Here is a 13,519-nt window from a genome sequence, read left to right as displayed (position 1 = left end):
ATGCCCTCATATCAAAAACAAATTGGGAGGTTAAAAAAATAATTGATATATATATTTTTGTAATTGTTTTTCAACTTTTCGCAGATTTTTGCTATTCTTGTTTCGGCCCGGTCCGTATTTTCGTGAATTTATATCTCACTTTTTTTTTTTAAATCCCTTTTCGTCCATCCATCCATTTTCTGCTCGCTTGCTCCTCACAAGGGTCCCGGGTAGTGCTGGAGCCTATCTCAGCTGGCTTTGGGCAATAGGCGGGGTAAACCCTGAACTGGTTGCCAGCCAATCGCAGATTCCCTTTTCGACAAGACTTATTTTATTTATTTATTTATTTATTTTCCATTTGAGTTGAGCTGAGTCCTTAAGTTTGGTGTCAGAAAAGATTGCAGAAATCAGGACCTTTCATTTCAGGAAAGACATTTTCCTTGTCTGACGTATGTGTTTATCTAACATTCGCCTTCTTCTTCCATTTCAAGTAAGTACGACAAAGACCTTTTGAAACCTTCTCTTCATTTTTCAGGTTGTCTCCAGAGCGTTTCCACGAAAGTGGCGGGATATTACAATCATCTGAAGGAGCGCCCCAGCATCAAAAATCACTCGGCCTCTTCGTTGGCTGGCCAACTCCACATGACCACCTTGAAACAAACGCAAACACACTGACAGACATAGACTGGAGACAAAAATTTACAAGCTGAAAGAAAAACTTTATTTACAGTTTACACATTGAAGCACTTAAGAAAAAAATCAAGCGTTGTCCCTTCACATCCAAATTCTCGCAGACAAACAGAAAAACGGATCCTTTTTCTGTCGCAACAACCGAATCCCCAAGCCAGAAAAATTAGCAGACATATGCGCAAAAGGCCTTTTCAACTTAAATCTCAATAAAAAATTACACTAGAATGTTACGTGTGCACTCTGTCGCTATACAGACAATTTATGTGTGGAACTCTATTTCATTTTTTTCAACTGTATGGAGGAAAAAAAAAAGGGTGGCTAGCTTAATAGCTAGCAGCTAACCTGGTTTAGCATGAGTAGCTAAACACTGTCGTAAACCGAATACAAATGAACTGCGGTCTTTCGGTCCCTCATGTTTGTCAGCCTGATACCAAAATGCTAAATGCTGTTTTTTTTATTTTATTTTTTTTATATCTAAGATATTTCAACGGTTGAATCAAATACAGTGGCACCTTGACTTACAAGTTTAATTCACAAGCCATTTTATTTGTACATCAAATCAGCATTCACCATTAAAATATTCAAATTCTGGTTGCAACACGACACAAAAATAATTGACTTGAAAAACTCACGACGCTCGCATGTCGAGGTACCACCGTAGCATAAACAGAAGCTAACGATTCAGTAAAAATGTTAAAACTGTAAGAATCGACTAAATATTTTTGATAATTGGTTCAACTCAAGATGACCTTTTGATTCAAATAGATCTAAAAGTTATAGTGGCCAAGGTTATTTTGTTGGCAGTTTCAGATGCTAGCTAGGCACTAGCTTGTTGTGTCAAAAAGAGGGAAACATTTTTGCTTATTTTCCTTTATGTACTGTATTTTGTTTTTCCACACCAAAATCACATTTTGTATCAGGAACAGATTGTCCAATGTGTGTTTTTGTTTTTAACATCAACAGCAGCTAGCCTGTAAACACGTAAGCAATATGTTAGCAGGACATGTTAGCATTAGCACACAATGTACAAAATGAAGAAAAACAAACTGGAATACATTCGCTTGCTCGAGTTTACTATTCGATAAATTATGTATCCACGTAGTTTCGATTACAGAACAATGTGTAATCAAATTCGCAAAAATGAGTGGGGAAATCCTGAGATCTACTGTAAAAAAAAAAAAAAAAAAAAAAATTGGCTTGTGAACAATATTTCTCCACTTTGTCACTGAAATGTTAATTCACTAAAGACACGTGTAAATGTTGGAAAAATAATAAAGCAAAGACATTTTTAAAAAGTACTTTTTACGAAAATAGCGACTGGGTATATTTTTCAGCGTTTGATTGATTTGTGGTTGTATTGATTATTTATCTGTGATTGTTCTCTATTGTAGTAGTCATTCAAAAAAAAGTCCTGAGATTTATTGGAGGGTTTGGAAGTTGATGTTTTTCTTTACAAATATTTTCTATAATTTTCCAAATGAAAAGTCACTCTTTGGTTCAACTGTAATCTGCTTTTTATGTAACTGTAAAGAAAAAAGCCTGGAGAATATTTTTAATTTTTTTTGTACAAAAATTAAATCGTTTGATTTAAATGTATGCAGAAAAAATAAGTTCATTGAAACTGGCGAGAAAAAAAAAAAGAAGCTTTTTTGGTCCATGTTTGCTCAAGTATTGTTATGAACGTGCAAAATTTGAACACAATTTGAATGAAACGGCAACCTGTGCACTGTGCAAGAAAAAAAAAAATCTCATCAGTTACATCGGACGGAGTCTAAAGTCAAATTTCATTGCAGAGAGTCCAGTAAAATTTGTAGAAGCAGACAAAAAAACAAGGAAAAAAACAAACAAAATGCTCCTCTATGTTTCAAAATTTTGCAAACGGCATAAGCACATCGCAGGCAGGGCAGTAAAAAGCAGTAAATGCCAACATGAAAGGCAACCAGTCTTTTCGAAACGAGCCCCAAAATATCCACAGGGATGACGTTACTTTGCGTATCATTGTAAACAGTTAAAAATTCATGCTAGCTCCAGTTTGTCCATGTTTTTGATCCACCTTGTTGATGCCAACCTGCCGCAAACATAACAATAGGCGTCGTTTTTCCGTCGTCCTCAAGAATCACGAAGCAAACTTATCAGCAGGTCCTTTAAGCGGCGTGTCGTTACCTTCTCGTGGTTACTTCGCCACTGTTGTTGTTGTTATCGTCAGGAAAATGTTGCAGTCCAGTTGGGATTTTTGCGTTCTATGAAATGTAAACAACTTGGCAGCCCGTTGACGTCTGGCAGGAGGGATGATCATGATGAAAGCACTCCGAAAGCATGTCGTCATGACAGAAAAATCCTGTAGTAAATGACAGAAAAATTACCGTATATATATATATATATATATATATATATATATATATATATATATATATATATATATATATATATATATATATACATACATACATATATATATTAGTGTGATACCGTTTTTTGGCTTCCGATACTGATACCGATACCCAGCTTTGCAGTATCGGCCGATGCCGATACCATACCGATACTTAAAATTTTTTTTTCCTCAACATGAAAAAGATGTCCTGCCATTGGTTCAGAGCATTCAAGGGCCAATATCTTAGAACGGCATGCAGTGAACATGTCACATATCAGTGAATGTCCTGCACGAGCAAGACACAACATGCTACATCCAAAATCCTTAGCTTTGGAATTAATGGTATCGGCATGTTACTTGTGAGTAGTCACCGATACCACTGTTTTTATGCAGTATCGGCATCGGAACAACACTAATATATATATATATATATATATATATATATATGCTAAAACTAGCATCCATATTCCGCCAAAACGTCTCGTCCCCAACGTTGTCTATTGAGGCAAAAGCCACTTCAATGAGCCACTTATCATACGGCGTGTAGACATAAATGGATTTGTTCAGGCTCCGTCGAGGAGCAAATTGCTTGTTAAATGGCCGCGTGAACGGCGCAGCCTCCCCAAGGTTTTATCACCAAACATCGACCCAAACAATCGAAACTCGTTACGCTCATCCAGTGAATCTGTCGCACCAAATAAAATAACAACAAAGTGCAGCCAACTCACCTTACACTTCTTCATTTTCTTTTTTCAGTTCCAGTGAAGTTCGTGGCAGCTGCAGAGATGAAGAGGAAAGAATTAGACGTTGGCATCATGTTTCAAACAAGCAGCAATATTTGCTTATGAAGTTTGGGAGAGTAGAGCAGCTCGGGCTGTAAAGTGTAATAAAGACAGAAATGAGGATTCCTCCAGGCTTCAATAAGGATTTTTAAAAACTTTAATCTGCTGTTAGCCTCAGATAAAGAAGAAGAAGAAGAAAAAAAGGTTGCTCATTATTTGGACATCTGCAGGCTAATACCAAGTCTTTCCTTGCACGTGTTAAAAACGGGTACAAAAAAGAATATTAAAGGCAATATATGTTGGAAATTACAAAAAAAAGAAAAATGAGAACAAAACTTGTTATAACTTTACGAGAATACGGTTATCATGCTCAGACAAAATATTGTTGATTTTATGAAAATCAAGAAAATTCATATTGTGCAAGAATAATTCGTAATATTTTGAATGTTGCGAGAAAAAAGTTGCACTAGTTGTGATTTTATGAGAATATGGTTGTAACATTACAAGAAAATATTCATCCTTTTAAGAAAATAAAGTCCTTTTACAAAAATAAAAGTGGATTGCGATGGGAATGTTTAAACAAAAACAAGTCTGAAGCGTTAAGGCAATAAAAAATTTTTTTCGAGAAGTTGTTCTCAAAAATTTATTTGTAGCATTCCGATTTTTTTTTTTTTTTTTTTTTTTTTTGAGTATGAAAAAAATAATTTATATTTAATAGTATTTAATAACTGGAGTTGTAGGATGAGTGAAAAAACAACAACAACAACAACAACAACAAAAAAATAGACTTTTTCTTGTGGGTGTAATACTATAAGAATTAAATCATTTAAACGACGTTCATCATTTTTCGTTCACATTACACCTTTATTTTAGTAACATTTCAAATTCATTCTTGCCACAAATTAATAAAATCAGTTTGAGTGATTTTTTTTTCTCTCCAAGAATTTATGCCACCCAAAATGCATGAAAAAAAAGAAAAGAAAATCCAACATTATTATGACAACGAAGAGTAATGAGGACATGACCCATAACGAGCCAAATTAGGGCAGTATGGTTACAAATCCATCTTTTTCCTCTAAATTCCTAAAACGTGCCAAAATAACATCTGCAGCTGAATCCATTTTCATGTTGTGGTTTTTGGTAGCGCTCGTTCCACCTTTCTCTAGAATGCAATGCATCAACGTAAAAACACGATCGTTTGGCTGTGCGTGGACGTCTTCTCGTTTGTCTTTACGACGTTAAACGACACACGGAAATAAACGAGGGCGCACTGAGTCATGTGCTTCATTTTGGGAGTGCGTGTGCGTGCGTGTAATTCTCTTGGAAATTTCCATATTGGCCATGCAAAATGGCCCCTGTGGCTTTGTGGCTCCCACGACAACATCAAGTTACATCAAATAAGATTCATGCAAAACAAAACAAACAAAAGAAGAAAATGTCCTCATGCAGCATTTACATCAAAAGAAAACGGAGACATGATTATGATTCTCACCATGATGTCACTCCAAAAAGAGAAGAAACAGCCTAAAAGAAGCTTAAATAAAAGAATTACGGTTAGTTTGAGGAAAGAGAGATAGCAGGATTAATTGCACATGAAAGGATGGTTAGAGGCTGGAATAAACAAAAAAAAAGCATCATGACCAAAAAAAATAAAAGAACTTTTGTTATATTATTAAAATGAATTTTAAAGGAATAAAAAAAGTGTTCAGAATTTCACAAGAATAAAGTCATTTTTACAGTAGATTTTAACATAGTGTTAATATAAGGTGGAAAATTATGAAAGAAAAGTTGGAATATGACACCCATAATGCCAAAGTATACCACAAAAAAAGGTAGAATTTTGTGAGAATAACGTAAAATTTCGACATGAAGAATTTGCATTTTTCTAGCAAAAAAACAAAAACAAAAAAGTAGTCTCGTTTTGACAAAATTGTCAGGAACAAATTATTATTATTTGTTTTATATATATACAGGAATGGTTAGGAAATGTTAGGAGTTAAAGATATATAAAAAAGAGGTTATGAAAAATAATGTTAAAGAGAAAATATTCAGAATTTTACAAACATTTGCAAACAAAAAATGTCAACATTACTTCAATACAGTTATGTCAGTTGACATGTAAAATGTTGCGAGAATAGATTATAACCTATTTAAAAAATGCACCTTGCAAGAAAGAACTCATAGCATTGCAAAAAACACACAAATATTTAATTTGACTTTAGGTGAAAAAAAGAAATGTTATGTGAGATTAAGTTTAGTTTATATTTTTTAGGGACGGGTGAGTACAATATCAGATACCGGGTATCAGGCTGATACAAGCCATATTTGAAGGTATTTCTGCCGGTAAGTCTGACGATACCAAGCCATGATACTTACGGCAAAAAAGTATAAAATTTAAGTTCTCCGTGACAGAAATTGGCGCTACACTGTGGCAGTTTTGCACATTGTCAAATCGTCATCTGCGTCAAAAAGAAATGCTCGAAAAAAATTTCGTATATCAAAAGTATTTGAGGTATCGATGCATCGATGAGTACTCAGTGAGTGAATACTCATACTGAGATTGGTCGGGAAAAAAGTGGCATCCCAAACATTTTTAGAAAGAAAAAGTTATTGTGTAAATGTAATGACAATGAAAGAGGAAAAGGCGGATGGATCCATGCTGTAAGAAGACGTTATTATTTTTATTTTATTTTTTTAAAGTACCTGTCGGGAGCCACAAGAAAATGCGGGCTCTCGGTCACCAGTCGATGTGCCTGGGAGGAGCCGAGGCTCTCGGGAACCTGTTCATGGTATCGTACGTTGGGATGCTAGCACAGGAACAACAACATTAGCGGCCATAAAAACATGCACGCACGCACACACACAAAACAAAAACAAGAAGCTCATGAGGTCAGAGAGCAAAACATAGAAACAATACAAACAAATATTTGATTTGGATATTATTTTGTGCTTTTTTAAGTGTCTGTCTTCAGATTTTCTCTATTTTCACTGACAGTATTTTTTTTGCTCACCTTCAAACTTAATGGCATGAAGTGACAAACGGAAAAAAAAACTTAGCTTACTGAGGTCAACAGTTATGTTTTTTTTAAAATTCATATCGGCGTTAAAAAAAAAAAAAGTTTGCTGCTTTCAAGAGCTTTTTATTTCCTTCGGTTTTCATTTTCATCTACAAAATGTGGCTATTTTTTTGATAAATTGTATTATTATTATTTTTGAATGTTTTGCTCTCCGCCTAAAGTTATGATAAATAACTGCAAATATTCACCCGGTAAGTACATTTAAAAAAAAACAAAAAACAAAAAAAAGGAAGTTATTTGGTTGTTTTTCTTCTTTTTTGTGGGATTAATTTAAAGAGGAAAATAAAAGAAGCAGAAAGAATCTCAAGCGTTTTGCCATGCTTGCCTCTCTGGGAACAAAATGATCAGGTGCACATTCATCGGACTTTGGTTGACTCTAAACGAGAGGAAAGAGTGATTCGATGTATGTATTCAAATTTGGAATTTTCGGTATGGAACATTGAGTACCAAGTTACATTACTCTGTAAACAAACAGTGTAGCTCAAAAATGGATGTCAAACTTGCATTAGCCAGAGCAGTTTTAAGGAAATTAGATATATTGTTAACCCGGACGAATCACAATAAAAGTGAACCCCTCAAAAAAAATAAAATAAAAAAATCTAACCCAGATTAAATCACATTCTGGATAAAGCTTTGCAGTCATCTGAATCTTCCTTGAATTGAAAAAGGAAAGAGAAAAAAAAACAAAAAGAGAGACCCCCCCCATAAATAAATAAAGTTATGTGATTGCCCGCATAGAATCCTTCATAAACCAAAGATAACCGAAATAAATGCAGGCTGCATAATTATTTAAATCACACACAAATCAATACTAACTCAGATAAATGTAGACTAAAGTTAAAGCGATGAGGTCATTCGCACAAAACTCAAAAATCAAAGCAGACCAGATAAAGCTATGTAGTCAACCACAAAAGTTGAATCCCTCTTAAAAAAAAACAAAAAACAAACAAAAAAAAACCTAACGAAAACATTAAATGTAATCTAAGGCTAAAGCTATGAGGTTGTCCGCATAGTAGGTTGACCTCTTAAAAAAATAAATAAATGAAGCAAAGCAAGATAAATGCAGGCCATGTGGTTAAAGCTATGCGTCATCCGAATCGTCAGTTTAACGCCCCACTCCCCACCTAAAAAAATGTAATAATAAATAAAAATATTTATTATCATTATTTATTATATACATATTGATTTAAATAATAAAAATAAATCAAATTTAACGGAGTAAAATGTAAGTTATGGATAATGTAAGTTGAATCCATCAAAAAACAAAACCTAAACTAATCAAGAAAAATTGAGCTATCTGTCTTTCCACATACTGAGTTGAATCCCTCAAAACTCAACAAATGCACTTTTTTGTGTTTCAATGTAGGCAAATGTACCGTGTTTTCCGCCCTATAAGGCACATCTAAAAGCCTTCATTTTTTTCAAAAGCTGACCATGCGCCTTATAATCCAGTGGGCCTTATATATGGATCAATATTGAGCCACAACAGGTCTCGCTGTCAAGACGCTATCGGTGACCCTGCACCATCGGTGACGTGCATGCGCAGAAGATCGCGCCATCTTGGATCGCTAGCTAATACTAATACTTTACCTCAGAGAAAATAATAAAACAGCTGTTTATTCATTTTGGAGTTGTCAGAAAGCTGGTTTGTAATCTATTAATAAAGTTTGACTGACCTATCTGACTGTTTTGTTGACATTCCCTTTAGCGCAGCACCATCTAATAGATGCATAACGTAACCCCAGCCTCTACTGTAACGCCTTATATATGAAAAAAAGTTTTAAAATAAGTCATTCATTGAAGGTGCGCCTTATAATGCGGTGCACCTTATAGTGCAGAAAATACGGTACTTGGTCGGCCGCACAGCCTCCGAATCCCTCAGAAGTCAAAATGAAGCCGCAAGCTCTGAATAGTGCTATGCGCTTGTCATCAATGAACAGAAACCCTCAAGACAATAGAAGATACATGTCAATTATGCCAGCATGCTCCCGCCACCAAATTGCATGCAGCGGACTTAGCAATGAGCGTGTTTACCTGGTCACAGGGGGGTTTAGGATGCCTTGTGGGGGCTCGCTATGATAACCATTATTACCACTTTCCATACTGAAAACAAAACATTGCATACAAACAAAAAAAAAACATGAAAGATGTGAGATGAAAACATGTCGGCATGCTTGTCATGTTCCTTTTTGGATTTTATTTACAGCAATGACAGTCAAGACGTTTGTCAGGTTGCGATTGCGAGAGCCCTTTGGTGAAAGCTAAGGGACACTTTTTAACCCAGAAACCAGCACCAACTATTTGGAAAAGTAAACTCTTGGATGGTCAAAAGCAGAAATGGGTGATTCATGGCAAAAAAAACAAAAACAATAATATTCTTCTATGGAATGCACCAGGAAGTAGGAACATGCCTTCCAAGCCAGAGTGTCTTTGTAAAGTGCCGAGTGCAAAGAAGAAGAGGAAGAGGAGGAGGATGAGATGCCAAAAGCAAAAAAGGGAGGATGAAGGATGAGCTGGTTGATGGAAAGAGTAGAAATGGTTATCACAAAGTAAAATGCCAAGTCCCCGAAACGGAGGAACTACGAAGGAGGAGGAAATAAAAGCGGGAAGAAAGAGTTAGGGGACAACAAAAGAATGCCTTGAAATTATAGTCCACTCAAATTTTATTCGCAAAAATCAATGCAGGAAAGCAGTGGTTGAAACCCTCCTGTTAATTCACCCCTTTTTAGGTCTCTCACCAAAAGTCACCTTATATTAAATTTTTTTTTTTTTTTCAAAAATTAATTGTTCTAATATTCACAAAAAAATCAATCAAAAAAATAAAATATAAGCCATTATTATTGCTACTACTATTATTATTATTATTATTATTATTGTTGTTACTATTACTATCACTATTATTATTATTATTATTATTATTAATATTAGGGATTACTGGTGGGCAACATAGGACCATTTAAAAAAACAAAACAAAAAAACTACCCACTCAAAATGTTAATATTTATGTTAGTAAAGTTTATTTAATATTACCATAAGTCATTCCAAATTTTAGGTTACATTTTTTTTTTTTTTTTAATTTAGTTGCTCCAATATTCGCAAAAAATGAATTCATCATAAAATTAAATATAAGCTATTATTGTTGTTGTTGTTGTTATTATTATTATTATAATTAGGGATTACAGGTGGGCAACATAGGACTATGAAAAAAAAATCTTAGGAATGTTTATTTAATATGACTGTAAGTCATTCATTCCAAATCCACCAAAACTATTAGCCGGAAACGCTGATGAAAAATATTGGGGGGGAAATTTTTTTTAAAAAGTCTGTGATTTGGAAACGTGTTTATAAGACCTCCTCCAACCCAAAAAAGATAAATAAATAAAATAAATAAATACAATAAAATATATAGAAGGTCACATTTGGTGTACTACAGAAGCAACCATAACAGGAGGGTTAAAGTGGAACTATCGTTTAAAAAAAATAAGAATAATTTTGAACCCAATTTGATGTGTGTGAGTTACAGCTTTTATATGCCATTGCAGTTTGTATTTAAAAAGAAAAAGAAAAAAGAAAAAAGCACTCACTCGTCGTAAACGTCCTCCGTGTCCATCCTGCGGTAGAACTTGGCCAGCTTGACCGCGAGCACGATGCTCGGGATGAGGAAGAGCGTGCTGCAGCCCAGACCCATCCAGAACACGTTCTGCACCAAAAACCGCCATTTGGCATTATTAGCAGTACACTGATTTTGCAATTCAATAATAGATGTGCGAGTGGGAACGTTTTCAAATGTAAATTAATTTGACCAAAAATCTGATAAAAGCTAACAGACCTTCACCATTAAGAAACCTTTTATAATATAAATGGAAAGAAGAGGAAATGCATATTAATTTTCATCGCAAAAAAAAAAAAAGAAAACCTGCCAAATTCAATTTTAGCCCCCACAGAGAAATTCAAATTTGTTAAATTGAAAATTATTTTATTTTTTTTCACACCCACTCATATTTTCTGAGCGGCAACCCTTAGAAAATTCTGTGTTCCTTATCTCACTTAAAAAGAAAGAAATATTCATTTTACAACACCCCCCAAAAACTGTTCAATATTGACAAATTCAGCTTTTCACACCAAAAGATTTATTTATTTATTTATTTATTTTTTAATGGCTAAATCAAACATTTTTGCACCTCTGCATTTCTTTTTATGAGCTGCACCCCTAATAAGCATTCATGTTATTTGAAAATATAGCCAAATACAACTTTTCAACACCCTGGATTTATGCCAAATTATATATATTTATTTGCACACAGGATAAATGTAATCTCCTACGAAAACACATATTTTGATCTTACATAAGTAATATATAAGTATAAGTAATCAAATACCATCGAGTCCACAAGGTAGCTGCAGGTAATAATTTCCACTGTGTCCAGCACGTTACTGAAAGGCTTGCATGGCGCCACCTCCATGGCCAGCTGCATCAAGGTGACACATATGCACAACAGCACATTGCATATTAACAACATTAAAAAGTAATCTTATTACATGTTATTAATGTGTTATTACAGTATTGTGACTTACAGATGTCTTGACCCACTCTGCGTATTGGTGGAAGTAACCCACAATGGTTGATGTGTATTTTGCACTTTCCTGAAAGGGAAAACAATTATTATAAATGAGAAATTATTTTTATATGAAATATGATGTCTGTAACGGGAGTCGTGTCGGTACCCGGTTAATAATATGTGTTGCATTCTGGGAGATGAGATACTGGGCTGCGTTGATGGCGTCGAGTATGGCTAAGACTTTGTTCTGTGAACAAGAAACATGAGATTCAGTCGAGTGTTTGGCTTTTTCTTTGGCTCATTGCAACACTTTGGTTATACTAATAATTGCTTCTGCTGTTTTGTTTTATTTTGGTAGTTTTCTACTTCCTGGTTTACTTCTCATTGGCTTGATAAGACTTTTAGCCGGAGCTTATTGAAAAAGAATGGATGTTTGACTGAAAAGTGCTACGTTAGCTTCTAGCTAGTTCCCATTAGTGTTGGGGTTTTGGCTTTTTTTATTTATTTATTTATTTTTTTATTTTATTTATTTTTTTTTTACTCTGCACGTTAATTTGAACCTTTTTTGTCACTAGTTTTGTGTGTTTGTTTTGTTTGACAAGGAGGATCATTGAGTTAACATATAGGCTACGTTAGCTTATAGCTAGCTCTTTCCTGTTGAGTTGATGAGACTCTCGGCCGGTATAAAGGAACTTTTTAGTATTGAAAGGACTAAAATTTGTCGGTTGTGACAGTTTTTAATGGTTGACTTACTGGCAGGTCTGAGGCAGTTCTCTCTAGGAACCTCATGCTCTGGTTCAGGGAGCTCTTCAAGGGAAACAAAACAGAACGAACAGTCAGAGAGCAGCAGGGCTAAAACGTTAAAACGTGGAGGTCCACCTGGATCACGATGACTCAGCAGAAAACGACACTTGCTCAAAAGTGAGCACATTTGTCATGTCACACATGCAGAAGGATTGTGCTTCAAAATGAAAAGACCCTTTAAAGTTGAGCATCCACATTAGGGGGTGTGATTGGTCAGCTGGGTCTAGCTAATGAGGACAAGCACTATGTATGAAATGGATGATGCAACTTGCGACTAATTGAGGCGAAGGCCACGACTTCAGGTGGTTTTGACGCATAAATAAAATATGTGACCTTCGCTTTCAAAGGGATGGAAAGCAAAATGTCAAACTGTTGATCGTAAGTGGATGCTTGTTGGCATTTTGGCCACAACGTCCTTCAATACCACACCCTAAAGAAGTGTTTCCCAGCCAAGGCATATTTTACATGAAACTAGTCTCACAGAAACCCACCTCAAAAAAATAAAAAATAAAAAATCTCACATTATACTTCTACGTATCATTATTATTATTATTATTATTATAATTTCTTTTTATTTTTTAGCAAAGAAAAATTGTAAAAGGGTGCTACATGTTGATCAGAGCTTCACAACCAGCAACAGTTTAGCAGATCTGTTAGCTTAACGCTAACACAGAATGTAAAATGATGATGGGCTAACAAAACTAGCGATAATGTTGACATAATTTGAAACCTTTAACTAACACATATAAACAAATGACAATGCTGACATTTTCCAACTAATTTCATTGTAGCTTGTTGAGATGATCTTCTTCTGTGTTTCATTGTCGTGTAATATGTCTGCATGCATTATACTCCCCCCTGGTGGCCAGAATGAGTAGCACCATGCCCATCGAAATACCATGATTCTTTACGTTGTATGCTAATAGTAGTAGAAGAAATAAAGATGTTACATTTGTTGGGGGACAATAAAACAGAGTGATGACATTTCCTTTCCTTTCAACAAGTAGTAAGAATTCAAGATACATTAAATGCAAATTAGGATTTGCTGACCTATTAAGTGAAACATCTGTGGATGGGAATCACTGCTTTGAAGGATATACACTCACGCACACACTTACTACACACAATGCACACTGTGACCGTATCCTCTAAAACGAGATACATTTTTCCAGATGTGCCTAGTAACCTGTTTACAGCAAGCAGTGCAGTTCAGCATCACTTGTCTTGTATTACCTCCGCCAAGCACAAAAGCAGCAT

At 34.9% G+C, this 13,519-nt stretch overlaps 1 protein-coding gene across 14 annotated transcripts in view; it reads right to left on the bottom strand.

Annotated features, from left to right (window-relative positions):
* Positions 1 to 677: 677 nt before the first annotated feature.
* prom1a (prominin 1a) overlaps positions 678 to 13,519 on the bottom strand; it is a 52,495-nt gene continuing 39,653 nt past the window's right edge. For 7 of the 14 annotated variants that reach the window (XM_077531720.1, XM_077531723.1, XM_077531724.1 and 4 more), the window contains 10 exons: positions 12,212 to 12,265; positions 11,625 to 11,705; positions 11,475 to 11,543; positions 11,279 to 11,368; positions 10,484 to 10,599; positions 8,934 to 9,002; positions 6,526 to 6,629; positions 5,315 to 5,356; positions 3,769 to 3,817; positions 678 to 3,007 (listed from right to left, as the gene is read on the bottom strand). In XM_077531720.1, the coding sequence (XP_077387846.1) occupies positions 6,560 to 6,629; positions 8,934 to 9,002; positions 10,484 to 10,599; positions 11,279 to 11,368; positions 11,475 to 11,543; positions 11,625 to 11,705; positions 12,212 to 12,265 (549 nt within the window). In that variant the 3' untranslated portion in view covers positions 678 to 3,007; positions 3,769 to 3,817; positions 5,315 to 5,356; positions 6,526 to 6,559. Of the gene's footprint in view, positions 3,008 to 3,768; positions 3,818 to 5,314; positions 5,357 to 6,525; positions 6,630 to 8,933; positions 9,479 to 10,483; positions 10,600 to 11,278; positions 11,369 to 11,474; positions 11,544 to 11,624; positions 11,706 to 12,211; positions 12,266 to 13,519 lie in introns of those variants that run through there. The other 7 variants (XM_077531722.1, XM_077531721.1, XM_077531729.1 and 4 more) reach the window with 7 other exon arrangements.

Source organism: Festucalex cinctus, chromosome 9 (genome assembly GCF_051991245.1).
Source record: "Festucalex cinctus isolate MCC-2025b chromosome 9, RoL_Fcin_1.0, whole genome shotgun sequence".
NCBI lineage: Eukaryota > Metazoa > Chordata > Actinopteri > Syngnathiformes > Syngnathidae > Festucalex > Festucalex cinctus.
This window is presented reverse-complemented; position numbering and strand designations above follow the sequence as displayed.